At 38.1% G+C, this 26,115-nt stretch overlaps 1 protein-coding gene across 1 annotated transcript; it reads right to left on the bottom strand.

The window, feature by feature from the left end:
- Positions 1 to 7,252: 7,252 nt before the first annotated feature.
- LOC140151041 (IQ domain-containing protein K-like) lies at positions 7,253 to 25,023 on the bottom strand. Its single transcript, XM_072173231.1, has 7 exons — positions 24,628 to 25,023; positions 19,056 to 19,313; positions 16,660 to 16,757; positions 15,732 to 15,784; positions 15,072 to 15,149; positions 13,310 to 13,394; positions 7,253 to 8,751 (listed from the first exon to the last, which is right to left on the bottom strand). Exons 1-7 carry the CDS (start codon positions 24,680 to 24,682, stop codon positions 8,524 to 8,526), a joined length of 855 nt encoding a protein of 284 aa, XP_072029332.1. The 5' UTR covers positions 24,683 to 25,023; the 3' UTR covers positions 7,253 to 8,523.
- Between the last annotated feature and the right edge of the window lie 1,092 nt (positions 25,024 to 26,115).

The raw sequence follows: 26,115 nt of genomic DNA, 5'->3' as shown, positions 1-26,115 counted from the left end.
TCCGCCAAAAAGCCCCTAGGCGGTTAGGGTTAATCTCCTTCAGCCATACTAACTAGTATTACCATAATTATCCCTGATTGGCTCAATACATGCATGATATTTGTTGCCAATCAAAATGGTTTTAGAGGCCGATAATTTTGCTACGGTAGTGCCCACTGGGTTCAGATTTCACACCACCAAATAGTCATGATTATATAGTTGTGTGCCCTTGAATTTCATTTCTCAGAAAAACCCATGCATTGCCAAATTAAGCATTAGAATGAGCAGAAATTTGCATAATTTTAGCCAAATTTGGATTGATCATGATTAGTAATATTAATTCCTGGAAGTATACCACACATGGGAGAGATTGAGTATTTTTTTAATGATTTTTAAGCAGCTTTTTCTATACAGAAACACTGGTACAATTTTGCCTGTAAATTAGGCAATTCCCAGACATCATAGACTTCGAGGGCCAGTCGTAAAAAATAATGACGGTCAGCCTATATTTTTACCCACCCAGAGGGTGATATCAGGCTAGGGCTAATTTCAACCATCATAGCTGTCGCTAAGAACTGAGTCGCTCCTGCAAAGAAAAAATGGATGTTTTCTGAAGGCAAATTTAGTACATATCTCTAATGGGAATTTATTTGGTGGTGTGAAATCTGCAGGTGCAGCCCAGTTATCTGTTAGTAGGATCCCATTCGTGAAACAGTTCCTTCTGACGGTGAATATCCCAATTCAAATGATATTTATTGCCGGCTTTTGTGCCGTTTTACAAATCAACACGGCAGCCTTCCTGGCAAACATGACATTTCACATAGAAATAGTGACTCCGATATTACAGGGTTCACTGAACAAATTGCACAAATCACAACTTATTGTATAAGTGTATGGAATTGATAGAGACTCATTGCTCCTGAAAGCATTTTGTGTTTACATAATGGATGTGACAATTTTTTCCAACATGTTCCCTTTACTGTTCCTATTTTTGGCAACATTATGTCACTAACTTCTATAAAATATCTGATACAAAGTAGTTGTGTAAAAATAGTACCGTTTTAAACTTTATTTCAGTTATACTTGATATACTAAAATTTCGCTTTCTTTGGTGTGAAGTATGAACTGTTTCCTACTACTTCAACCCCCATCAATGTTGGGTGTCTTTAGGGGTGCATGACAAAAGAAAAAAACCTGCCAACATTGATCGGGGGTATGGGGGGCGGGGGCATATTTGAAGTACCCATGTTAAAGTGTTCCAACAATATTGACCGGGATTGTAAATTCCACAACAAAAGTTTTGACAGTTTTTTTTTTCAAGTATCTATATCTCAGATTATTTGTACTACTGGTTCATATTGTGTTGCATATCAATGGATAGCTAATTTATTACCCTTTATAATCTACATTTGAAACAATCGCTTTTTCCAAAAATTTGTTGAGGATTTTAGTTCCTGCACTTTTTCACCAAAAGACTCTTTTCTAGAGTTGCTTCACATTTACATACTAGACTTTACTTTACATAGCAACTGTACAGTAGCTGGCATCCCCTAGTCTGCTTCTAATCTCAATATCAATCATTCTTTTATGATCCCATCGACCCTAATCGTAACCTGTACCCAAATCCATTAAACCCTAAAACCTAACCCTGATCCTAATATCTTAGGGCAGTGGCTATGGCAAATTGGTTGCACTTTTAAAAAAACTTCAGAAACTTAAAATTGTCAAAAAATTAAGAACTTCAAAATTAAGAAGCCTGGTCATGCTGGTATGGTATATCGACAGTTTTTACAATAAATTAAATTTACTTAAGGGGTACTACACCCCTGTGGTAAATTTGTGACTATTTTTGCATTTTTCTCAAAAAATAATTACACACTGGTAATAAAAGTTATGTATATTATTGGGGGCAAGGAATCCAATTACTACACTAAAATTTCAGTGACTCAAGACAAGTGGTTCAGTATATATGATAGGAAACGAGGTACATCCTAGCTGTACCTTATTTCTTATCATAAATAACAAACCACTTGTCTCGGTCACTGAAATTCCAGTGTAGTAATTGGATTCCTTGCCCTATAATATACATAACTTTTGTTACCACTGTGTTATTAGTTTTTGAGAAAAATGCAAAAAATAGACACAAATTTATTGAAGGGTGTAGTACCCCCTTAAATACAATTATCAAAAACTTGAATATTCAAAATTAAGAAGCCTGGTACATTCTATTGATTTGAATACAGTTTTTACAATAAATTTGAGAAGCTATTGTGTTTTTTGTTTTGTTTTCTGCTAATTTGATAAACCAGGTTTCTTGAATTAGTTCACACAGGATAATTTGTCAAAATATTTAATTTGTTACACTCAGGTTTCTCATTCAAAACATGTCGATTGTGAAACAGTAATTTTGCAGGTTGTTTCACATGAACAATTACTTCTTAAACTGGTGTATTATAATAGGTGAGACAGGCTGGCATATGTCAGACTCTTACTCGCCCCGTGCAAAGTGAATTTTATGCCCTCATGTTCTGTACACATCTTGAAATTGGGATCATTACTAGAGAATATGTCCCAATTGTAATGGTTTTAAATGTCCAGCCTGTTGCATTCTGCACCCCAAGCTATGGAGGGAGGGGAGGAGAGGAGGGTAGTTAGCTCTCAGATGATTCATACCAGACAAAAAATCAACTGTGAATTGCAGTATGCTTTTTTTGGCACAAGTGGGGCGGGCCCTTGGTCCAAAAGCCTGAGAAAATCACTTTAGGCTGCCGATAGACTACCCTGTGGGACTGCAGGGTTCATGAAATGTTTTCACCAAAGCTCAACTGACTTCAACATCAATCCATGGGATTATACCAAATAATGTTAATTGCATACAAAGTGTCACATAATGTGGACCAGTGTAACATTCAAATTTTACAATTTGAGTTCTGGTCCATGAATATTGATGAGGGCCTGCAGATTGTAAACCCAAGGCCAGACCCAAGGGCCTGCAGATTGTAAACCCAAGGCCGGACCCAAGGGCCTGCAGATTGTAAACCCAAGGGCCTGCAGAATGGCCCTTGAAGATTTCAGCTTCTTTGAAACATTGGTCCTATAATTTGGTAGTAACGTCAATGCTTTTTTGCGTTTGTGCCGCAAGCGTGCCGACGAAGTGCTCTTGTATGCGTGAGTGAACACTCTGCGTGATTCTCTCAGTCGGACATTTGGGAAATTTGTCCCCTTTGCACAAGCGCGCGCATAGCAACCAGCTCGAGGAAGGGGAACTGCACATGTGTACATTGGTTTTACAAGGTTTTTCCACTGTGTGACGTCAGCCCGACCGAGAGAATTATTTTAACTAAATGCTGGCCATTCACTACTGCGGCCAGCGATATACGCACTTAATACACACCTATGACGTCGCGCTATTGTTTTACCGCTCCATTATTTTCCACGAATGGAGCGATGATCACAATAACACGCCATTCGTAAATGCCTTTCTCTTTCTCTGAAAAGCAAATACTTTTCAGGAAAAAGTATTGGCATTTACGAATGTAGTGTTAATATCAATTGCACTTTTGAAAAGCAAGTATTTGCGAAAAGTGCGGTATTGTTATCATCACTTCATTCATGCAAAACAATGATCGAAAAACAAGAAGAAAATGATTTTCATTAATACAATAAATTGAGGAAGCGGATAGCAACATTTGCACAGTATTGTCATGGGACCTGAGAGCACATCAGACATATCGAATTGCATGCTGAATACGAGGATTGTCCCTATATCTAATAATAATAATAATTTTGATTTTGTGAAATTCGCGATATAATACAAATTATTAAAATTTCATATTTTTTATATTTTTCCAAATGTAACAGTCCTCGAAGTAAACTTTATAAATCTAATGATATGTAATTAAACTATAGGCCTATGTAGCTGGGATGAAAAGCCGACTCAATTGAAAATTTGACCTTTCATATAGAACTTAAACATTTGTTTCCAAAAAGACCTACATTTTTAGTGTTTTGAGGAAAAATCTATATCTTTAATAATGAAGGTCACAATTTTCATATGATTGACGGCTGTTCAACCCAACTTCCTACTATTTACTGCATATCGTTAGATTTATACAATTTACTTTGAGGACTGTTAAATTTCAAAAATATCAATTTTTAATAATTTGCCTTAAAATGTGTATTGTATCGCGAATTTAATAAAAATCTAAATTATTTGATATCAGAAGGATGTGTCTGATTTGCTCTTAGGTGCCACAAACAAAATACGTAAAAACGCCGCTATCCGAGCCCTTACAATGCAATCTGTGAAAAGCAAGTCAAGATCAAACGGGCAGGTTAAATTGTTGGCTAAGCACGTTGTACTTATTATGCAAGATGTGTTTTACCCTCACTTAGGCTTTACTTAGTAGGCCTTTACTTTTATTTATTTGGACCTTTCTTTCACGCTTACTGTTTTTATAACATTTTTTTTCCTTCTTTATATTTTTATACGTTTTCAGTGGCTTAGGCCCTACATATAATTTGTCATATTTTGGGCAACATTGCTACATATACATAATACACATTCTGTATCAATGTATTTAGGCCTATGAATCTGTTTATTTTCAAATCGTTCTCTTCGGGCATGTTTAATAATGATAAAAGCCACAGTAGGTCTATTTTCTGTATAATTTTTATTTGTCATTAGTATATCTGATGTTTCATCTGATGGTATTTTGGCATGCTTGAATATTTACTTACATCGATCAGTAGGCCTATCCGATACCGTAAAACGGGTAACTTTGGGCACTTTTCAGAGTTTTTAAACCACTGCTTCCAAACAAAACCAAATATATTTCTAATTATCTCTTTTTTATGACGTTAGGGTTCCTTCTACACCTTGAAGTTGAAAAAGATTTTTGAATAATTTTGAAAGGGTGCCCTAGGGGTTGAAAATAGTTTGACCAAAGTTACCCCGCATTTGGGGCAACTTTGGTCAGAGTATTACATTCCATGAAGAAAAGAAAATGAAAAAAATTGATCTTCGCTGTATATGGGCAAGGTTTTTTTTTTGTGACATTTATCCCCATGCAAAATTAAGCAAGCACGCATCCTTGCTCACAAATATCGATTTTTATTTTGTCTGAAAAAATGTTAAAAAATGCTCATTTTTGGTCAAAATGCCAATATTTTCGTAACTTTCAAAGAAATTGGACATGAGCGACTTCTTCCAAATATATTTCTTAACAAATTGAGACCAAATATGACTAAAAACAATATTGCTGTACGGAAATATGACCATTAAAAAAATATATTTGAACGACCAAAGTTACCCGCTTACCGAAGTTACCCCCATTTTACGGTAATTAAATATTACAATGTTAGGGACGCTCCATTTGATTTCGGAAGGGGACTGGAAGTTGAGGTGGCTTTTATTTCAAGCGTCGAAGGCGGTAAGTTTGTTTTGTTTTTTGCCGACAAAGTTCAAAGACAATAATAGGCCTAGGTAAAATGTGTTGTAGTACATTTAAAATTTTCGTACCTTTTCGTACCTGATTTTGGTCCTTCTGCTGCGAATCAACGATATATATCCTCGGAATGATTCCATCACAAAATTATCCAAGATAAACAATAGTGTCCATAATTGCATGGTTGTTCCAAAATCGTAAACTCGATTCACAGAGAAGAGTATCATTGCTCAGGTATAGCGATAGGTGTAGTTTTCTTGAGGTTGACAACTGTAATGACCATTTCATATGAGCCTATACATGCTATATGACCTGTTTGCCAATTTTCCTTATTATGCAAAATAGAGACCTAAACGCAACATGACGCAACTACTTCAACAGTTAATACATTAGAAGTGGGCATAAAGAACTATTGATGGTCTAATCACTTAAATGATTTTACGAATCTACGTTTATTCAATTTGTGTAACAAACATTTTAAATCTTTATAATTCAAGAAGGTGGTTACGGATGATTTGAACTAAACACCTGGATCGTGATATGATGGGTATTTCTATAGAAATTTTACATAAAGCTGAGTCGGACTATTTTTGCACTCGCACATAAAAATTTAGTACGATCATTATATTAGTGTATTGTCCGGCATCAATGAGTAATTGATCAATTTGTAAAGAGCAACCTATTTCAATAACACTCCATTCGTGAAAAATAATGGAGCGGTAAAACAATAGCAGCGACGTCATAGGTGTGTATTAAGTCGGTTAATGGTCAGCGGATTAGAGCGTGAGTGGTAAGAATGGCTTCGCCGCTCCGCTGCTCAGCCATTCTTACCCACTCACGTTCTAATCCTTGGCCATTATCCTAAACATATACGTCACTACCAAACTTGAGGTGAACCAAATTATAGTGTAACCAATATGTCCCACCCCAGGAAATTCACCTGGTTGACTACCGATTTGAATACCGATTCGTCAAATAAACGCCTCGGGGCGCTACATTTTCCAAGGGGGGGCGTTTATTCAAGGTCAATTTTAGAACGATAATTCCGTTAAAATCATTAGGTAAGCTAAAAACACACGCTAAAATGACGAACTATGAACTAGAAACACTGACTTCTGGCTCACTTCCGGGTTTCTGATCCAGATTTTCGCCAATTATTGACGCTATTATCGACCATGTGCGCAACTTTGTAAGCTTACTACACAAGATAGCATGGAAATATCAGCATTTTTGAATCATCTTGGTTGAAAAAAGTGGTGGGGGCGTTTATTTGAGGGGGGGGGCGACTATTTGACTAAATACGGTATATGAGAGGTGATGTGTACATTGTTTGCTCTCCTTTTCCACCCCTGACGTAAGCAGCAAATCACTTCATAAACTCTTTTCTGACAAATTGAAATTTGAACATTATCTTACTAAAATAGCGAAATGTTGTATGCATGCGAGTCCATGAAAAGCTCTGTCAGTTTCAATCCAAATTCCTACAGGAGATCGAGGAATATACCGGGACAGCAGGGACGTTTATTTGGTTGAAAACAGTCAAGAATTGGCTTCAAAATCTGTAAAAAATGCCAACCAACGCATCTAGAAATCGCGCCATTGTTAGTGCTTAAAAAATTAAAGAAGGGACATGACATATTTAGATAAATAAAACCTTTTCAATGAATCTACCTGTTCAGAAATTTATCCTGTTTTTGTGAATGCTCCCAATTACTCATCTAGCGGGGTGTTCCACTAGTATTAAACATGTTAAAAATTTGGATTTTCATTGGTGTGAATACAAAAATGCACAGCAACCCATTTGTACAAATTCAAACACATACAAAGAACATGTTATGGGGGGTAGAATTTATTTACAATTTTGCTATATACAAATGTACATTTTCTATTCATATTCAAAGTGAAAATTCATATTACAGTGAATGTTGAAAGCTACCCATTTAGTCATTAATGTAAAACAAAAAACACAAGCAGTAATTTTACTGCAATTTATTTAAAAAATAATTCAAGATACCTAGAAAACAGACATTGGGCTAGTGCAGTTGAAAATCCATATACCCCCCTATAGAAGACATGACCTTAATTTTCCACACAGAGAGTGTAAATTTCAAATGGGTGACTCCATTTCAATCTATACCCATTGTGTGGGTGACTAAGTCTTCGATAGGCCATTAGGGGGAGTATGGATTTCAACTGGAATAGCTCATTTTCATGTTGAGAAAGCTAGAATAAATCATAAATCTTTGTAGGAAATATGACATGAATGGAATCAATATATAATTTTACTATATAGTTTCTATTTTCACCAATAAACCTGCTTTGCATTTTTTGTTACATAGAAAAATCACATACATTAGACATTTCAAATCAGTGTTCCAATTCTCCAAAGACAGTTAACGTTTGCTTATACTTAGGCAAGACACTTTGCATGTCACTGGTGAGCGCTTATGTGAATTTATACAAGCGCTGTATTATGCTGCATACGCACCTGGTGCATGTGACATGGTTTCCGAACATTTGGATGTTGATTGACTTATACATGTTCCAGATTAAAATATAAAAAACACCAAAAAACATACTGATGCATCTGGGTTTTTACTTGTAATTCCTTTTCAGATTGAATTCTTTCATCAAAAGAAAACCCTCTTGCCTCTGCTTCTATTAATAACATAATGCAGACATCAAAATTAATGTCATCTCTGAAATTAATTCATCAATTTTTGTCTCATAGTATATGGGCATATTCATCTATTTCAGTTGAAATCTTTACACCCCATATGGAAAACATGACCTTAATCTTCCCCATGGGATCGCGAAATACAAATCGCTTTCAGGTTCAAATCCAAGATGGCAGCATCCACAAAAACATTGTCTTATCGGTAAATACTGCAAAATTATATAAGTACATTTTTGCAAGAACCTGATTTACAGAGTAGTTCTTTAAATGTAGTACCTTCTATAATTTGGCATTGAACTGAGTGGATTCAGTGGAAGGCGCTTTTATTGAATTTTCTGCATTTGGTCACCATTTTAATAGAATATTATGGGCAGGGCATATATTAGGGACAATACAGTATTCCAATATACCACCCCCATGCTATGAGGTTTGCGGTCTTCTTTCTGGTGATGGACTCCATGTACGTAATCTGAAGCATGCTGGGTGTCCTGCACTACGCCTAAGCTTGGCACTCCGCTGCAACTCCTCCGCATGTTCTGGTTCATGTTCTTTCCAGAAATTCTCCACTTTGTCTTTGATATTTGCATTTTCCTCTCGCCATTCTCGTTGCCAGGCTCGTAATTCTTGGATGCGTTCCTCTTTTCGGATCTGTGATAATGGATAAAGATAAAGATAATTTTTTTATCATTGCCGTTGATGGAAAGTTATGACATTGTGAATTCTTACCACAACTCCAATAAGAATATATTTGACAGAATCTGATCCGCTTAGACTAAAGTCAACCATTCAATCAATCAATCCCTGAAACTTATATAGCGCCTAAAACCAAGAAAACTTGCACTAAGGCGCTGGACACATACAAAGATCATCAAATGCAAACAAATGAAAAGAAATACATACATAATATCAATTCAAAATATACACAATTACAAAGAAAGTTAATGCTTATACGCAATGCCAAACAGGTGATGTTTAACCAGTTTCTTAAAAATGACAATGGATTCTGCATTTCTGATGTGTTTGGGCAGTTTGTTCCAGATGCGGGGTCCATAGCAGGAGAAAGACCTGTCCGCGAATGTTGAATGTTGAGTTCTTTGTTCAATGAATAGTGTTGTTGATGTTGTGGAGCGAAGGCGTCTCACGATCAGTTTGTTCATGAAGCATATCAGAAATGTAATCCGGAGTTTGTTTGTGAGAAGATTTGTAAACGAGGACCAGGATTTTAAAATCAACTCGTTGCTTAATGGGTAACCAGTGCATGTCAATGAGATCATTTGTGATGGAGTCATACTTGCGTTTCCTGGTAATTAGGCGTGCAGCAGTGCGCTGGATATTTTGAAGACGCTTGAAAAGTGTTTCGCTAATGCCGACAAGTAAACTATTACAATAGTCGAGCCTTGAAGTGACAAGAGTGTGAATGGCGAGTTTGGTAGATTCGGTGGTGAGCATTTTACGAGCACGTCCAATGTTAATCAGCTGGAAATTGGCAGATTTTGCAATATTAGCCACCGCGCAGACATAGTCATGCTGCGGTCAAACATGACCCCCAGGTTCTTTACGGGATTACCCAGAACAGGGATATCAATGCCAGCGATATTCACAGATGAAAGATTGAACTTGGCAAGCTGAGCGTGGAAACCAAACACAATGACTTCGGTTTTTTCGGCATTGAGTTTCAAGAAATTATGAGACATCCATGTCTGAACCTCGTTAACACATTGCTCAAGTGTTGCCACAGCACTCTTCACACCGTCAGCTGATGTAGGACAGATGGAAACATATATCTGAGTGTCGTCAGCGTATATGTGTAGTTTCATGCCATACTTGCGAATGACCGAGCCAATGGGGAGAATGTAAATTAAAAACAGGAGCGGTCCGAGTACCGACCCCTGTGGCACGCCATAGCGGAGGAACTGTAGGTTGGAGAAAGTTCCATTAATGCACGCGTTAGCGCCCTATTTGACAAATATGACTTGAACCAGTCAAAAGGAACATTATTGATACCGAGGATGTCTTGGAGTCTTGTGAGTAACACCATATGATCAATGGTGTCGAATGCACTACTGAGATCGAGCAGCAGAAGTATGGTGACACCTTGCATTTCCATAGCCCACAAGATATCATTGTGGACCTTAATCAAAGCTGTTTCTGTGCTGTGAAACTGTTTGTATGCTGACTGAAGGGGCTCGTGAAGGTGGTGTTTGGACATATGATCAGTCAACTGTTTTGCTACTACACGCTCTAGCACTTTGGAAATGTAAGGAAGGTTACTCACAGGACGGTAGTGTTTAAGTATATTGTGGTCCAGATTGTGTTTCTTGAGCAAAGGTATTACGATAGCAGATTTCAGAGGATCTGGGACCACACCTTCCTCTAAGGACATGTTTATGATGGATGTTATTGCTGGCATAAGAGCATCCAACTGTTGCTTGACCAACCAAGAAGGGGGAGGGTCAAGCAGACAAGAAGGGCATGGAGATTTGATAATTATCTCCTTAACGTGAGCTTCGGACACAGTGGTGAAATTGTTCCACAGTAAGTTCCTCTGCAGCTGATTGGAATTTGCAGCATCTGACCCACCAGATGGTAAATTAGATCTGATAGTCACAATCTTAGACATGAAGAAGTCCGCAAATTGGTTTACTAAGACACCAGGACAGTCATGATCAGGAAACTTAGAAGGTTGCTTATTGTGAAGGATGTCACCGATGATTGAGAACATAGTCTTGAAGTCATTGCCACAGTCCACAATCTTGTTGTTATAGAAAGTGCATTTGCCAAGATAGAGAGAACTGTTGTATTTATTTCGGATTTCTTTGAAGATCTCAAAGTCAACAGTTAAGCCACTTACAATCCACTTTCGCTCAGCCCTTCTTCGATCTCTTTTATCTGGTGTAGAGAATCCGAAAACCAGGGCTGTTGAATTCTGGGCACCACAGATCGTGTACGGGGTGGTGCATGTTGGTCTAACAAACAGGGAAGTGTTTCATTATACTGGTTAACAGCGTCAGTGACATTGGAAGCAGGAGAGGTAGATAAATCAGATGTGACAATGTCCTCTTTGAAAGCGACCGGGTCAATTGATCTGAATTTCCTGGCTGTTATTAGTTTCTGGGGTGGTTTTGGCTTATCAAGGTGCAGGATACAGGAAATGAGCGCATGATCTGATATTAAGTCATGGACATGAGTGGATCTTACTAGATTGTCCATTTCGCGAGAAATGACAACATCAAGAGTGTGGCCACATCGGTGAGTGGGGCCAACAACAGACTGGATCAGACCCAGACTGTCAGTTAAGTCAACAAATCTCCTCGTATCATGGTCTTCACTCACATCAAGATGAAGGTTCAGGTCTCCAACAAGCACCAATTCGCCCTTGGAGATGGCATAGTCTTGAAGAAATGGTGAAAACTCCTCAAAGAACATTCCAGCAGTAAGACGATTTACGGGGGACGGGTAGGGTCTATAAATGGTAACCAGAGTGAAACATCTCGATCCACTGGTAAACACGATGTCACAGTACTCAAAACTCTTAATGCGACGATTGCTATTGTCAGATTTAGAAGCAACATTTAAGCCTTTCTTGAACACTACAGCGACCCCTCCATGGGGATCACCCCTCCTCGGGTACATTAAATATATCATAGCCAGGTGGAGTAAGTGTGGATACATAAAAGTCATCAGATTCATCACCAGCCATCCAGGTCTCTGTGAGAGCAAATATATCAATGTCATGCTCAACAAGCAAGTCAGTGACGATACCCTTAGTTGATTTAGTTTTGACAGACTGGCAGTTAAGGGAAAAGAGAGACAATCCATTTGAAGATGTATCTATAGGCCTTGATAGTTTATGCCTATACTTTTGCCACCTTTCTTTCCTCTTCTTGTGGGTGTAAATCTTGAGATTCCCAATGAGAAAATAGTGTCAAACACAGGCTTTGGAAGTGAATGATGTTTAACACTTTCATTGATTGATAGGAGAAAGTCTCTTGAGTAAGCCATTGAGTTAATAGGTACTTGAGTAGATTGATCCATGATCCATGGGTGATCATTAGCAAGTTCTGTCCAAACAAGTAGTGATGCTATTATATGTAGGCAAACCCAAGCTCCAATACATACCAACACATGCATAGTGTTTAATGATGGTACAGATGAAATACACAGTGATGAAAAATCCAAAATGAAAAATTAAATATTTAAAGCGTGATCACCCAAAAACACAACACAAATATAGGTCCATAAAGTCTCTGATGAAACTGAAGCAAGATGATATAACTTTCAAGCAGTGTATGTGTCTTGTGCCTGTTTAAATGATGGTAAAAGACAGAGCACATGAGAGTGCAGCCTCACAGCGCACATCATCAAGAAATTATAAGCATGGAGTACAATTGTACTAAACCCATTTTAAGAATGAAATACCCTATTACTATTACTATTTTCTTGTTCTTTGCTCCTTTCTATTATCTGTATTTCAAAATCAGCATTTCTTGCTTTGGACAGAGTGGATCAAGTCATGCCACATTATGTATTTCATTACAAGACAGGAAAACTTCTAAAAATGAGACTCATAGCATTGTGTATTGATATAGAATGATGTGCACAAAGTTGGGCGCAGCACCTATACAGTAGTTGCGCATTGCGTAATGCGTGACTGGCTTGCACTTATGTGAAGTGGAGACTTAATCAAGAGAATGTGCAAGACAATAAGACAACATCGGTACCAGTATAAATTTCTTTCATTTCTAAACAGGTATTTTAGAGTTTGAAAGAGAAGTCATATGAAATTAATTTGGAGGAGCTTCAGCCCAGGACATTCCTCCAAGGACCTTCCCATTAACATGGATGGTGCTCTCACAAATACGTGCATGTATGCTATAGACCACTTGACATGTGACGTCATTGCCCGGCAGTATGCGCACGAATTATGGCAATTTCAATTGTTCTTTGCCCTGCAGTGTGCATACGCATCGTAGTTTGCTCAGGGCACATGGATAGTACAAGAAAGCCATTGAACAGCGTAGCGGTTCAATGGAGCATATCAATAGACGAGTCCCTCGCTTTTGTTGATAAACAAGGATGTCAAGTGGTCTATAAGCACTGAGTGACATTGATACAGCTCACTTCCCCAGATGTTTGAGGCATTATAATGATGATTGGAAATACAAACCTTGTAGCCTACATGTATTTTGAATATAAACATACATACCTTATAGCCTCTCCAGAATGATTGTATGACTATCGCTGCTTGAAACTCAGTCCATACTAATGACAATGGCAATGGTGGACGAGGACTGAAAGAAACAAGCAAACAAGAGTGAAAATGGAGAAATTGTGTTGGGTCACTCCAGGTGTGCCATGTTGTATATCAATTAATAAACATTAAACTGAAACAAACTCAAGTGTCCAAGTCTGTGACATTTTGATCAGATCTTATAGAAATTATCTCTTTTCAGGCATCACTTTTAAGTCAGGGTCATGGCATTGCTTACAGAAGGAGTATCAACATATTCTGTATGCTTCATACAAGAACCACCAGCTCCTTCCTTGAGAGGCAACATTGATTCTGATTGTGGAAAGGACTTTGATTTCCAATATTTGCTCATTATCAGACGGCCATAGTCAATCAAAGTTCAGGTTGACCATATGATTGAAAAACTTTCAAGCATATTATGTGTCAGATTTATGCACAGTTGTGTCCAACTAAATATTTTGATAGCGTTTGTGTTAGGTCACAGAATACGTTAAACAATCTTGTGATCCTGTCACCAGGGGTGCAAATTGTGATTTCTTCCTCAGGAGCAAGGTTTTTATTTTTGTACTTCTGTAAGTTTTATTCTGCACTTCAAAAGAAGAGAATGTTAATATAGCGTGTATTCTTAGAGCGACTATATGTTAAGTCTTGGAGCTTCCAAAAAAGGCTTTATGAGGATAATATGTGCACGTAGCACGCAAAAAATTGGTATTTTACTCAATTTTGGTGGGACAGAGGCTCCTTTCACCTTTTATTTTCCTTTACCCCCACTCCATTTCCTCTTTCATTTTTTGTCAGAGGGAGCACAACTTGTTCAGTGCTTTATGGTTCTTTTTAAATTTCCTCAATATTTTTCAGTTTGTCCTCTTCTCAGTGGCATTAGTATTGATACACTGAATTCCTTCATCACTTTTGTTCCCATAAAAGCCTCTCTATATATTTCCTCAGATATGATTGCTGCCTCTCTGTAAATTTCCTCAGATATGTGCCCTGTTTCCACCTGCCTTCATCCAACTTCTTTTTTTCCTGTTAAATTACATTGAATACCTCCTATGGTGATGAATTGTAAATTTCCTCATATCCCATTTCCATATTCTAACACCAACAACTTTGTCTTTTTGCTCTTATTTCTTGAACAATAATGTGAATTCCTCCAAATTTTGTACAACCAGTGTCTTTAAAGATTTCCTCCCTCCCATTCAGTAGCTTCACTGCCTCACAGCCCTCTCCTATTATCTTGTACCTCACTTCTTTCTTCTTTCCCCCTTCCTCTCCCCTTTTCTTTTCTTGTCTTCCCTCCATTTTCCTCTCTTTCTTTGTTCTTCCCATGGCATTACTTCCTCAATTTTGACTCTCATTTCCTAGGAGCGGTGCTCCCCGCTCCCGCACAATTTGCATCCCTGCCTGTCACAATGGCGAGGAAGGATACTTCAACTCTGACACAGTACGGCATGGCATCACACAATAAACATGTGCAGTTGGAAGACAACAAAGGATCAGTTTACCATTAATACCCTTAGAGCTCATATTCTCATGTGTTTATTTTTTCTTAATCTTAAGGCTTAAAACATGTTTTCCCATTATTACTTAACCTTTTCTTTAAAAACAAAACAACAACTTTTAAGTTGTTTTGTTTTTAAAGAAAAGGTACAAAGAGACAATCATTCATACAAAAATACCCTAAAAAACCCAAACCAACAAAATGCTCAGAACTTACTGTTCAGCCAGAATTCTTCTAACAAAAGGAATGTCTTCTAAGTTGTCTTCCTCTCTTCCTGGGATGTTAGGATTGTGCCTTCAAAGAAAAAAGAAAAACAATAACATACATAAATTATTGATTCATGAAAATATTTCATATTTGTAAAGTGCATTTTATCCAAAAATGCGAGGTGCTGAAAATGAAAACAGGATGACAGAGAAAAGAGAGACTGACAGTTCAAAATAAGCAGGAGGAATTAAGTGCTAAATGTCTTTATTTAGTCCATCGCAATCCAGCTTTGCTCTTATCTGCTCTTAGTTGATGTGAAAGTTAATCCAGTGAAGCTCCTGTTTTTTAAGCCCTTATCATTGGGAGATGGACAAGAAACAACAAGCTATTTGTTTACAAAAGAAAGCATTTTAAAAGCCCTTCAAGTATTATTCCAGTACTACAGTCAGAAAATGCTTAATAATAAAACAATCTAAGAAATTTTCTTGTGGCAACTTGTACATGTACATCATGTATACACCATATCGTCGACAGGTTCTTAAAACTTGTAAAGCCAGACTCTTTTTGATGTTGCTAAAATCACAACCTCATAACTACTTTTAAAAGCTCTATATTGTATAAGTCATGTCTATTGCTCAAATGCCTTTGACATATAAAATAAAGTCTTACCTCCAAAGGTACTCTGTTAAAAAGTCACACCCATTGAATCTAAATCTTCTTCTCTGTAAGGAGAAAAGAATGCACATCATACCTTATTAATCATTTAAATCATTTTAAAATTATTCCTTTTAATCATTAATATGTGAAACTTTAACTTCCCCATGTATAACATGCAATCATACACTTTCTTTTACTTGCCTGTCATCAGTGACATCATTACCAACAAGATGATACTCCAAACAGTCTCATACGGGGGTGTCATTTTATTTGGAATGGGGTCTTGAATATAGTGGGGGGGTCATCAAGTGCCAAAAATAGGGGATCATTAAATTATTAAGGGCTGGTGACTCAAAATGTGCACACACTACGCACCTAGGGTAGCGCTAGGTTGCTTTTTGGGGTCCCGGACCCACCAAAATAGAGTTCGGACCCCCTGTTTTAAAATTTTCTGCAAGTTCAGGGGTCCCAGCAGACCCCCCGTTTTTCAATCTAGTGCTATTGCAGACATACTATTTATGCTGCATTTGTGCATCTCGGACTCACCAAACTCTACTCCCGACCCCCTACTTTTTGATTTTCTTCAAGTTCGGGGGTCCCTGCGGACACTGGAGTGTTTAGTTCTAGCGCTACCCCTGCCGAGTACGCAGACATTCTTTACCCTTACAATCATCATTTTTGTGCACTCCATACCCTTTCTTTACATTTGCAATCAAAGTTTTATGCTCTTCACGCCTAAGTTTCAACAATGGATCCAGTCTGTGTGGATGTGAGAAGGGGGTCATAAAAATTTTCAGCCCAAGATGGGGGTGATAGGGGGTCGTAAAAATATTGACTTCGTTCACGACATATTCATTATCCCCCTTCCAAAGAAAATGACATCCCCCTAAAATATTTGACAGATTCACACATACTAAGTTATAATCCTTGAGTGACTCACCTCAAAACATCTCTCCTTCTTGGCCTGTTTAAGCATTGCTAATAATGCTGGCAGTAATACAGGAAACACATAATGCTCTAGATATTCTCTTGGTGTACCTGCAATTTAACACAATAGAATTGTTGAAGATGTCTGAATCCTGTATGCTATAGACGAATCCAACGAGCCAAGTCATGGTCAGGATTTGGTCGGCCATTATTGGGTCCCCGCATGCACCAAACTGGTATTGTGACTGCCCAATTGGGTGGATTAAAGCTGCTTAAAAATCAATGTTAGATTCTTTTGTGTTGTTAACTGTCATCATTCTTTTGTCTACGTGTAACACAGGTGATAGAATGCAGTTTAAAATACCCTCCAAGGCCGCATCATTTCACATTTTAGGTGAGATTGAGCCGGCGGGGACCCAGCTACGGCCGCCATTGAGGTGTAGGAATGCATGCAATTGGATTCGTCTATAAGACTTGAATCTAAGAAAACATGATGCTATCCATGGTAGACCTACATGCATTAGCGCAAATCCGGCTTGAAATGTGGGGGACAATCAGCCTAGATTGTCAAAAAGTGGCTGAAAAAAAATGGGTCATTTTACCAAAATGTGGGGGACGCCCATGCCTACATGTAGGACTGTATAAAAAGTCACAGCCACATAGAACAAAATGCTATGCCGGGAATGCTATACTATAGCCAAGTTGACTGCATTTAGTCCAAAACAGAAATGTTTTGTAGACTCCTAACTGGAGCGATCTAACCTTTCCAATGTTGATTAAGATACTTATCTTATCTTACCTATCCGATGTTGATTAAGATACTTCTAGCAAGAAGTGTCTTAATCAACATCGGATAGGTAAGATTGTCCGGTGTACGGAGTCTTAGGTTTTTCCAAGGCTATACAAGCAGACTATTTGCATGTAAGGCCTATGTAATGAAATGATTAGTTTCCCGTCACCTGCCCGCATCACCTTTTCAATTTCACCAAAACTTTCATTATTTTCATAAAAAAGTCAATTATCTGAAAATTGAGATGAAATTTGAAAATAATCAAAATTGACACTCTCAAAATGTCTGACATCCCCTGCTGATCATAATCAGCAGTTTTTCTTAGTTAAATAATGGAAATTTAAGGATTACCTCATCATGTTTCTAGTGATTACAAAAATTGCAAATTTCTTTTCATTTTAATAAAAACAGGTTCTTTTGATGTAATTGCGCTATATAAGAAATAAAGAAATAAATATTCAAATCTTTTCTCAATCTGTTGCAAAATGTCTGTAATGATGATCTAAGCATTAATACCTATTTTGAGATGGTCTTTCATCCCCGGCTTTCATCAACAATATAGGTAACTAGATTTCGCGGTTCTCGGGTTGGGTGGGTCTTGTGACTATCTCTAATTACCCAACACACGTTACCCATATAGGCCTACTTGCCCTGACCTTTCAAACTACGGTACTATGATATACGTCTCTCAATGATCAAGACCCAATTTGACACAATAATCAACTTAGTAGTTTTGTAGCTGTGATGCTTACTTGGCTGTAATCTGGAAACCCATTGTTCGCCTCTTCTCCTGCTACCACATATGAGGGCCCCCTAAATACCCCGAAATTAGTATCTGGATGTAGGTTGTTACAAAACATGATAAATTAATAAAATCAATCGGGATAAATGTGAACGCAATTAGGCTGATATAACGGGTTACAGGTTAAAGGTTTAACTACGGAAAAAAATATTGCACCCCGGAAATAGTCATGTTCTGCTAAAAGGCCTCTGCATGTGTGCCGTTTTGAAATATGTGTTGAAAATAGGCCTATTAATCCGATGAGATGCACCTGCACGATTAACCACACTGTAACGCTGTCCGATGCTCGCACTGCGCCCGTCGGTACGCCGCGCACTACGCGATAGCTCACGCGATACGCACTTCACTGAAAAAAATGTGATGGGAAACTAATCATTTCATTTCATTAGCCTAAGCTTGAGTGTTACAAAGGGTTGAGTGAGTAGTACTTTGCATTTGCTTCGCATTTAATATGTATCAGAGATGTCACTAAATACCACTCAAAAAGTCTGAAAAACCTGAAATAGCGCGTAAATTTAGAGCAAAAAGGCCCAAAACGGGTTGAAAATATATAAAAGTGCGGAAATTTTGACTTTAAAAAAGTAGGAATTCAGACAAAAGTAGGAAAAGTGGCATCTCTGATGTATGCAGAAAACTTTAATTTGCTGCTTGTTTACTCACGCAACACAAAAAGTAGCAAATTAAGGTTTACTGCGTACATGGCGACACAATCGTAATCTAGAGGTACACTTTTGCCCTCCATGAGCAACACGCAAACATAGCGGAGTTGGTTCTCTTTGGATCTCTTCTCTTTGATGGTCATACATGTTGTACTTACATGTCTTTTTGTCAGGTGGGGGTGGTGGAGATGCGGGTGGTGTTGGAGGTGGTTTCTGTAGCAATGTGTAACCAACACATGCTGGGTGTGAGACAGCAGGGTCAAAGTTCTCTGCAGTGCTGCTGTCCACGTCAACTTTCTCCGCAATATGTCCAAACATGACAGGTGAATGAGCAGCAGGGTTGTACTCAATAATGTCGGTAGCGATGGATTCATTGTCATCTTCTATCTTAAAAGGAGGTCTCATCAAGGCAAATTCTGTTCAATATAACAAATGAAACTTCATTGATTAGTAACTTTTACTGAGAAACTTTTATATGTACCCTAGATCAACTCTGGGCGGTGTGGTTGCTTAGTGTGGAAAGTGTTGTTGATATAAAGAGCGTATTTCCAAATTGTGTTAAGTCCACTATCCCATGTTTCTGATTTCCCTGTGCGATACTGCAATGTGTTGTGATGCTATTATAATTTCAGTTGGATGCACCATTACAAAGCAAACAGTGGATGGATGCACAGTAACAATACTGTGTGAGGCTTTTGTCTCCTAAATGAGAACAATAGTCTGCATATTGTTATTCTGCATTGTTATGGTAAATAATAGCTTGTTGATGGTACAACGTTAACTCATTGTTGCTATAAATGTCAAACTTGTCAAAGTAATTATGATTGTATCTCACAAGTAAATGAGACACATGGGGTTGTGGACTTCCACGGTTTGGAAATAAGCTCTTCATGTGTTGTCGATGATCAAAAGTTGCTCTGATACATGTATCATACATTGTAGGCCTATAGCAGAGCTCCATGCTGTAATAATTAAGTCTTTCACTGTTTGGAAATTTGATCATAAATCGGTGTCATAAAGAGGGAAACGCAAACAAATGAAGCAATTCAACAAGCATCATCTTGCAAATCCAATTATCTTTAGAGCGAGTAGAAGACCAGATAGGTACTTCACCACTTGATGATCATCACCACCGCATATCATTAAAACTCTGAGAAGTTTGGTTATTTACTTTAACTTGCGGGAAACCTGCGCTTCGCACGGGTTCCCGCTTGATAAGTAAATGGGAGCGGTCACTAAAACAGGAGGAATTACTGAAAAGGTAGAATCATTAAAATGTCTAAACCTGTCCCTTCTTACATTTCCTTTTAGCTTCTTTATTTCTTTCTTTTCAGTTTCTTCTACATGGTCATGGGCCTGTTTTGTTCCCTTTTTTTTTATTTGCTGCTCAACGCCTACCACACATGCTTTGGGTAGCGCTGCATTTCCTGTACGTGCAGTGGATCGCACTATCGTGTCATTCCACTAAACTTGCGACATTACGCAGTGCACGTGGAACATTCATACTCTCATGATCGAGAAACTATTATTTTAGCTATAGATTACGGAGCTTAGCAAGCACATCTTTTGAGGATTGACCAATAAATTAATCTCGGTCTTAGGTTGCGCGTTCGTCAGTGTTGTTCCAGGAAAAGTGTGCTGATGTAACACAGTACGCAAAAGGTACGGCCTCTCATGATTGATAATCCTGAGACTATCACTGTTTTAAGATCTAGAAACACCACCGAAATGCTGTTTTGTTAGGTAAGCGATGTATTCCAACCACCGGATCAAGAATGATTCCCTAACCCTAACCATTCCCTAACCTTAACTCTAACCTTAACCCTAACCCTAACCCTAAATTCTTGATCCCGTGGTTGGAAGACATCGCTTACCCGCTGTCGAGTCTTCAGTATAATGGAGACAAACGGTCAGGATCTTTTTGATGAAAGTCAACCTTTGACAAGATGTAACTTTGCTATGCCTACAAAATGGTTTTCAGTTTTGGCTTTCTTTACTCAAGCCTTGAGCAGGGGTAGCGCTAGAACTAAACACTCCAGTGTCCGCAGGGACCCCCGAACTTGCAGAAAATTAAAAAGTAGGGGGTCCCGAGATGCACAAATGCAGCATAAATAGTATGTCTGCAATAGCGCTACATTGAAAAACTGGGGGTCTGCAGGGACCCTGAACTTGCAGAAAATTTAAAAACAGGGGGTTCGAACTCTATTTTGGTGGGTCATGTGGGTCCGGGATAGTGTCTAACAGATAAGCCTCATATCGGTAATACCGATTACAGATATTTGGATTCCAAAATCGGCCCGATCAGATTCCGATTCCGATTTTTTTGAAATTTTTAAACAAGCTAGTGCCTAGCAGAATTTGTCGATTTAGATGGTCACAAAGTTAATGTTTTACTGTATTTTCTTGTGTATAAAAAGCTAACTAAAACATGTACGTCAGATAAGCAGACAGGTCTTGAAAATATGAAATGAAATTGTATAAGCTGCACAGGTAGGCCCTATAGAAAACACATCATTCATCGTATGCAAGGGCGACAAATTCGGAGCTTAAAACTGACATCCATTACCTGCGTTATGATGCAGAACTCATCCAAGGCTATCATATATATCTTCATCAATCGAATGAATTGAACATCTCCTGAACATAATTCTTATTGAATAATATTTCTATTCTTGATTTGGGGAATTTATAATTATCAATTACGGACTTCCAACATAACCATGCAATTGGCGATTCCCATCAAATTGACAATAACATGTGACATGAAGGGGAATCCCTGTGATGACGATCGACGTTTGAGATACGTTTTGATGGGTTTCCCGACTTGCTCATCAGGGCGAGCACATGGCGAACGATCCCAAGACCCGGAAGAGGATGCAACCTCGCGTGTGTAATGGAGATTTCAGCTCAGAATTCGTCAATTATCATTGGCATTTTGATTAAATAAAAAACATAAAAGGATACGCTATCGCTTTTTAAAAGCTATAACTGAACTGGAATTATTTTATTAATTTGGACCGTGCACAGACATTGAAGAACAATACCCAAATAATGATCGACAAGTTACATCACGTCATGGATCAATTTATACACACAGCGCGGTGTGATGATCATGATTAGATGGGGTATTCCCCATGTTCATGCCAAGCCAGACATGCCAGAGGACCAAAAAAAACGCCACCGTCAAGGAAATTGACCCAATTAGTAAGTTAGGAACAACATTTAAACCATTTTACTGATAAAATGTTGTCTGATGACATCAACTTTTATTTATTCTTAGCTTCTGACGATCAGTAATAATGTATTTTTAACAGATTTGAGTTACACTACAACATTATTGAAATCGGTATAGGAAATCGGTAAATGATAAAAAAATTTCAGATACCGATCAGATACCGATAAGGTCAAAATCGGGCCGATTATTATTTTGCCGATCATATCGGTTAGACACTAGTCCGGGACCCCAAAAAGCAACCTAGCGCTACCCCTGCCCTTGGCACTTGCCTTGAGTCAAGGGCTGTAATTTGATATGTATAAATAATAAAATGATGTGGTTGATGGCAAATTTGAATTCACCTTTCATACTATGCCCAGCGAGGTCACGTCACACTCGGTGTGACGTGCCCTGAACTCCCAATAACTTTCGTAAGCGACAGACAAATTGCAGGAAAGCGTGCCAATTTAAGCTTCCTGTAATATCTATTGCACATAACGTACGCAGTCACAAACTTACAAACTTCAATATGCACTTCAAATATAGCAGACCAGCTGTTAATTATTACCGATCCTGTAGAATAACTTACATAATCTTCAATTTCATGGAATCCCGTTGCTCAGAATTGCAAATGTCATTTTTATCTGTCAAATCCGCTGTGTATGTGCTCAAAGATTTTATGATATGCTCCATAAATCACAGCTGTGAAACTGACTTTATACCACTCGCTCGCTTTTAAAGCTAGCAGAAAAGCGAAGCCTCCGGCTACCTCGTGGCATGACGTCATCATGGACGTGTACAAAATTTCCGATGGGCGCCTTATTTATTTGTAACCCGTTTTGTGATTGGTTGCAAACACCATTCATCGCAATCGTTAGCCAATCAATGAAGGCGACGGCCTTTTACGGTATGAATTAATGTGACCCGCCAGTAAAGTACGTCTAACCTGATTGCCATTGGTTTACAAAAATAATTGGATATTTGCTAAGCCAGTCAGCGTGCTCGATGCTTAACAACCTGGTCGTAGAGGTTTTTTTTTTTAATAGGCGAATTCACATGGTGATCCAGCGATCGAGTATAAATTCAGCATGACTTCTGCTTTAACAGGTGCAATAACAATACGTCGACACAATCAGTGACATTTACACAATACAATAATGAATTATTTATGACATGCATGGGCTGGATTTTACGATCGAGGTAAGGTTTTCGGCCTGTCCCTGCGTGAATATTGTTACTTTTCAGCATGAAAGATACTTGCGATGACCAGTTTTTTGCGGACACTTTGATAACAGGTAACTTTTATAGGTCATGATGGATAATAGGGTAGAAACGGCGATCTTTTCTTTTAGACCACCCGAGTTATATAAGGTTAAAATTACGATTTTACCAAATTAAACTTTCACAACAAGGTTAAACATGTTCTTAGCTATACAAACATACCTTTATTTCGTTGAACAAACTTTATTTTGTTCCAAAATCCACGTTTTTATCGCAATTTTTGACGTAAAAGAGCTGAATACTAAACCGGTGATACAAACTCCAAAACTTTCGCGTAGCACGAACGTTGATGTACGCTTGTTTGACGGTGATTTACGCTCGCGTATCAAGCATTTTTAAGCGCGTTTGACAGTATTTTACTGCATGACGCAATTTTGTATTTATTCAAGATGGCGAATTTCTCTAAAAACACGGTATATTTTTCTTTTAAAAAACCCCTCATTTCACACATTCTTTGCCACTTTTCTCTCATCTGATCATCTTTTTATGTGACGGAAGTGATGCTGATTGTATGAAGGTATGTTTTTTGCTTTTCCGATCATTTTTAAATTGTTCTTTGAGACAAAAACTTCTTTGCAGAATAGGCTGTTTTCACATGTTTTCAAAAAGTTGTTTTAAACTTGTTTTTTACCCCATAATTTCCCTCATTTATCGAAGCCCTGCCCTCCTTCCAATACATTAAACCTTGACTTCAAAGTGTTTGGCAACTGTTTAACCTTGATGCAAAAGTAAACCTTGATGCAAAAGTAATAATTTAGTCCCTATATAGCGAGGGTGGTCTAAAGGAAAAGATCGCCGTAGAAACGATAGTTGTACAATTGTACGAAAATATACATTTTGTTATAGGCCTAAAATGTTTACAAAAATATATTGGTCTGTACGTTGTGCATGTATTCAGTTGTTCGACGTATACTTTCATACTATAGTAGGAATTCCAATTGAATGAACGCAGCTTTCAGCAGCTGCACTCGATCCAACCGCGATCATGTGGCGATCGTACATCGCGTATTTCAAATTACAACACGAACGCACAACCTTGGCTTGGATACAATGCTAACCAATCACGAGTGCGTTGGCATGGTTGGATTCACTTCCGCGTTACTCACGCACAGTCGCACACGCTGGCGTACATCGCGCAGTGTACGCAAAAAATCGTCACGCTATTGAAAGCTGCGTTTATTCAATTAGAATTCCCACTATACATGAAATTAATATGAATCATGATCAGCACTCACCTTTGCAAATTTCTTCCCATAAATTGGGGATCTTCTTCTCCCCTATAAGTGACATGATATTCAGGGAATTGTTAGCTATTAACTTTCAGAACTACAACTGCAATAAAATATGAAATGACAAAAAATATTTCACGGTCGGATCATTTCGTGCTAAATTGTATGTGATTGGAAATTTATTTGGAAATTGGACGTTGCAGAAATGGCCTTTGTAGTGGTTTGTACAGTTCTACTGAAGACAACCCGATCCAAAAAAAGGAGAAATATGTAGAAAAGGCTTTGAAAACCACTATCCAAATATTCCTCCTGGAAATTTTTTTTTTCAGAAAGCCGGAATTTCGTTCACAAATTTGTACACAAAATCGCCTTCCCAGTCCCAGTCAGCGTCGTATTGCCATAGTGAATTCCCAGAATGCAATGCGGCAGTCGACAGTGTTTTTATGCGGATCTAAAGTAAAAATGTATTTTTGTTTTTATCTACCAATAAAAAAAGTACAAAAATTGCTTGAATCTAAAATCTAAAAAGTTACATAAATTAAACTGTAACTTTTGACTGTTTATTGATCGAATATATGTTTTAAAGATGAGTTAAGAGAAAAAGATTGCAGTTGTTCTAGCAACACCCTATCAAGTACAAATTACAGAAGGCTGACATAACTGTGGCGCCACAGAGCGTAGCCTGAATCCTTCCAGGCCCAGAATTGCGGCGTCTTTATATTACCCACAATCCTTCACGTTGCCTTATTCAGGGCCTGAATTCGTAACATGAAAAATTTTGGTGCACTTTTTTCGTCTGGAGCCAGAATTCTGGCTCCACGAGCGTGCGCAGTAGGAAACTTTTTCTCATAGTCTCCAACACCGCCAGTTTTGTTCCGCTCAAACCATGGCAGCTGAGGCCCGGGTTGAGGAGACTATGTCATGAATAAGTAATGAGCTTACGTCATAGCTTGCATATTGTCGAAATCTGGACAATCATAACTGCAGCCAGCGGTGTATAGACAGCATTAATTGATTTTTGCGGGGATTTTTGGAAGAGCAACAGTTTAATATTTTTGTTTTTAATTTACTTTCATTGCCACAAATCATTATCATTCTTATTCTTTAATATTCTTCTTATTACCATTATTAGTAGACCTTTTTCCAAGGGGGGGTTGTGAAAAGTGGACTTTCTTCCTAAGATTTGGACCCCGGATTTGGACCTTCTTATTTAGACCAAAAAACGTTAAAAACTTGATTTTTGGCTCGTTACGCTCACAAATTGTGATATTTGGGGACTTTTTTTATACTTTTGCAAAATTAATTTTTCACTTTTTGGTTAAAAAGAAAACCAATCACAAAATGCCGTTCTCTCGACTTTCACTTTAACTGATTCCCCAAAAACCCAGAAAAAAAAATCACGCTGTAGTCCTACTACTTTCAACCAGGGTCCAGGGATGTTGTTTCATATCAGTCTCTAAATAGTTCAACAAAACTGATTGCAGAATTTTGCCC

This window comes from Amphiura filiformis, chromosome 4 (assembly GCF_039555335.1).
Source record: "Amphiura filiformis chromosome 4, Afil_fr2py, whole genome shotgun sequence".
Classification (NCBI taxonomy): Eukaryota; Metazoa; Echinodermata; class Ophiuroidea; order Amphilepidida; family Amphiuridae; genus Amphiura; species Amphiura filiformis.
The sequence above is the reverse complement of the archived record's forward strand: the minus strand, read 5'-3'. Positions and strand labels throughout refer to the sequence as shown.